At 31.4% G+C, this 3,797-nt stretch overlaps 1 protein-coding gene across 1 annotated transcript in view; it reads left to right on the forward strand.

Moving 5' to 3' along the window:
• LOC134694208 (integumentary mucin C.1-like) overlaps positions 1-2,027 on the forward strand; it is a 3,921-nt gene extending 1,894 nt beyond the window's left edge. Inside the window, exons 3-4 of the mRNA XM_063555205.1 lie at positions 1,053-1,106; positions 1,927-2,027. Coding sequence (XP_063411275.1) covers positions 1,053-1,106; positions 1,927-2,027 — 155 coding nt within the window. The remainder of the gene's footprint in view (positions 1-1,052; positions 1,107-1,926) is intronic.
• Positions 2,028-3,797: the final 1,770 nt, after the last annotated feature.

The following is a 3,797-nucleotide window of genomic DNA, read 5'->3' on the forward strand; positions in this document are numbered from 1 at the left end:
AATGCATTACAAAAAAAAAATAGATTTGACGGCAACTTTTAGCCAATGAAAAAAGTTGTTACACAAAGATTACATTGGAAGCACATAAAGTCGTTACTTTCTGTGTCAGTTTGGTCTTTTGTGGAGAGCTGTCCCATTGGCAATTATACCACATCTTCTTTTTTATATAGATTTATAGACATATATAAGAGTGTTTTGCTATAATCACCTAGTTTTACTGATCGCAACTTGTATCATTTGTACAACTATATAACTAAAGAGACGTTGAATAATTGACTACATCAGGAGACCGAATGGCGGTATTTAAGTAACTTTAAGTCATCTAACGAACTTAAACAAAGACCATCGACTTTATAAAATATATTTCTTGACCATTATAAAAGAAGACATCTGTCCATACAGAAATGTACTGACAATAATATCCGACTGGCATTGCCAAATTCACCTGTTTTATTTAAAACTAGGGTATAATGATCAGTTGGAACGCAAAAGTAACTGTTGGTTGAAGGCGTAGTCCCCTTGAAAAATGCATTATAATTCGCTATATATATCAAGACTGAAAAACTGCTGAATCAAAATCGAATCATTGTGCTCAGATTATAATTTATTCTATTACTTTCCCAGCAAAAGTAGCATTTTTCTTTTTCGTAATTAAAAAAACAAATTTAAATTGGAAGAGAATTCACACTGTGCAAAGTAAATACTTGAATCGCAAATATGGTGTTCAACATTGAAAAGCGTAGTAATAAAAACATTGATTGACACCCGTGGATTCTTGCATTTCTGCTTATTGTCAGCATGAACTAAAAAAAATCTTAATTATCTTTAAAAGTATACCACCCTACTGTCTTTGAATTTTGAGCAAGCTATATAACCAAATTTAGTCCACAATTCTCTCCATATGAACATGTCGGTACCAAGTTGACAAATGCTTTTTATTCATTTGATGTGTCTGAGGTTGTAATTTTGCAATTTGATTGAATTTGATTCCGTTTTGAATTTTCCTCGGAGTTCAGTATTTTGGAATTTTATATTTTTAATCATATTTTCAGAGTTTATGAAAGAGGGAATATCACAAGGTTTCTCGGCAGAATTAGCTGCAGCTGGTATATTGTTGTGTTCATGCGTAATTTGTAGGCGACAAAATTGTAAACAACATGACCAAGATCAGTGCGAAAAAGGTATACAACCCTTGATTTGTGTAATAACCCTTTAAAATATATGAGTAAAAGTGTTCAACTGAAATTGATACAATTTAAGTACCATGCAGATTATACAAAAGCAAATAAAGAATAATTATACGACGGGGATACGTCATTTTGAATCATGTAACAAACACAATTATTGCAAACTTTGATTGACTGAAATAGTACAAACGTACAATACGGATCTGTTCTATATGTATGAACAAAGATTTAGATCTTAAAATGTATCGTCATCAAGTATCTACGAAAAGCAAATAATATAATGGTCGATATTATAATTGTTTTTACCAAAATATGTTTTTCTTCATCATTTCACTAATCTTATACCATGCGCATGTTATATCCCCAAGCAGTGACTTATCAAGTCGACTTGCATTTCTGAAAATATACAAAACAACCTACAATCTTCCAAACGTGACTTCTGTTTTGTATACAGCAACACAAAGGTCTTGTAGTTTCAGTAAAACATACATCAGAACATAATCAAATGCAGAATTCACAGTACATGACAATACATAGTTATAATGTAAACGATAAGTTTTTTCTGCAATATTGTGCCTACAACTGCAACGGGGTGAATGTAATTTACGAAATCCTTTTCATCCTTGTAAAAGGGACTTAGTCAAAAGAAAAAAAAGTGTTTATAAACATTTATATATCTGCCATAGAGATGCTGTTCTGTGTTTATATTGCCAAATTGTTTTTTTATTTATCTTAATAGTTACTGTGGAAACTGATTGCACCTCAACTGTTTCAGAGAACAAATGGGAAACCGTCACGGGCTTGAAAGATAAAGACACAGCTCCATTGTGTGACAGCTAAAACTTCAGACATTTGAGGATATATATAGAAGAAAAAAAAACATGCTTAGATAAAAAATTGATAATTTAACACTGTATTTTATATATTTTTTTAAACAGTACATTACGCCTATATATATGCTTATCAAAATTAGAGAAAATTTAAATTTGATTTGATTTACAACAACTGCTGTGGTTAAGTGTTTTTATCGTTTATACTACTGTGTTTGAATTAACGTATGTTTACTTTATATTGTTATAAAAACAAGCAGTACAATTTACTAAGGGCTAACTTTATTTCGAATATAAAACTAAAATGGCAGTCTTACTTTGCCTGATCTACCTTCAAGGAGAAAAGAATGGGATTCTGCTATCTTTTAAAAATATATTACGTGCCTTTCAATTAATTGTTTTTTTTTAAAAGGGATGAATTATACTTTACTTAGTTCGGTACCAGTTAACTGTCTTGACTTAAGCATCTATGACAAGTGTTCCTGTAGATGCAACACGACTCGCGTACGCAATTTGAGAACTTGTGAAAACAGATGATGCTATTGAATAGTCTTTTCAGTATGTTCATTAACCAACATCCTATACTCTTGATTAAAAAACTCGCAAATATTTTGCCATGTATGACCTACGTATTGTAAATGTATATGCAAGAGTAATTGATGCTACTATACTCTTGATTGACAAACTCATACTCTTCCATGTAGAACATAAATATTGCAAATGCAAGAGTAACTGAATGCTACTCAAATATCTAAATGAATAAGGATTTAACAATTCTGAAACTATAATCAAACTAGAATTTTTAAAAGCGTTCACTATATTCACCGAACAATGCTTTATTCAATTAACAACATTATAAATAAAGAGGAATAAAAAGTTAGAATATGTGCTAGTTTCTTTAATGACTTCAGATTACCTTCGTTATACAAATTTAGATAAATTGTGAGACAAACTATAAAAAAATAGTTAGTTTGAATTTAGAAATTTGTTTTATCATTGATTTATTAGGACAGTTCAACTATATATCAACCGGCTTATGAATTGAATTCATCGACAATGTCTCATTAATGTCCAAGATAAAAAAAACATTGAAGGACAACCATCATATGTTTTCTCCAAATGGCAACAGGACTATCAGACGCCATCTAGGATAAATTCAGCCAAACATCGCCAGACAACATTTATCAATCCGTGACAACAAATTCAACACCCAAAACAAATTCTGAAATTACATACTAGTAGACATCTAGTTCAATGTTGTACATCAACCTTATTTACAACAGTTCTACGTAGTATGTTAACCATAATATACAACAGTTCAACGTAATATTTCAACAATATTATACAACAGTTCAACGAAGTGTATACATAAAGGCAACAGTAGTATAACGCTGTTCAAAACTCATAAATCCATGAACAAAAAACAAAATCGGGGTAACAAACCAAAACCGAGCGATACGCATTAAATATAAGAGAACAACGACGCAACACCGAAACGCAACACACACAGAAACGGACCAAGCATCAGACAAAACACCACGAGAATAACAAATATAACATGAATACCAAATACATGAATTAGGGATAGACAAGTACCGTGTCACGTCTTATCTCAATATCTAAAAAATAAGAGAAAACACAAACGACTCAACGTTAAAATGCAACACACAGAGAAACGAACAATAATATAACAATGACCATCTTCCTGACTTGGTACAGGACACTTTTTAAAGGGGAATAAAAGTGGTGGGTTGAACCAGGTTTTATGGCATGCCAAACC

The sequence above is a fragment of the Mytilus trossulus genome, chromosome 13 (genome assembly GCF_036588685.1).
Source record: "Mytilus trossulus isolate FHL-02 chromosome 13, PNRI_Mtr1.1.1.hap1, whole genome shotgun sequence".
In the NCBI taxonomy this organism is placed as follows: Eukaryota; Metazoa; Mollusca; class Bivalvia; order Mytilida; family Mytilidae; genus Mytilus; species Mytilus trossulus.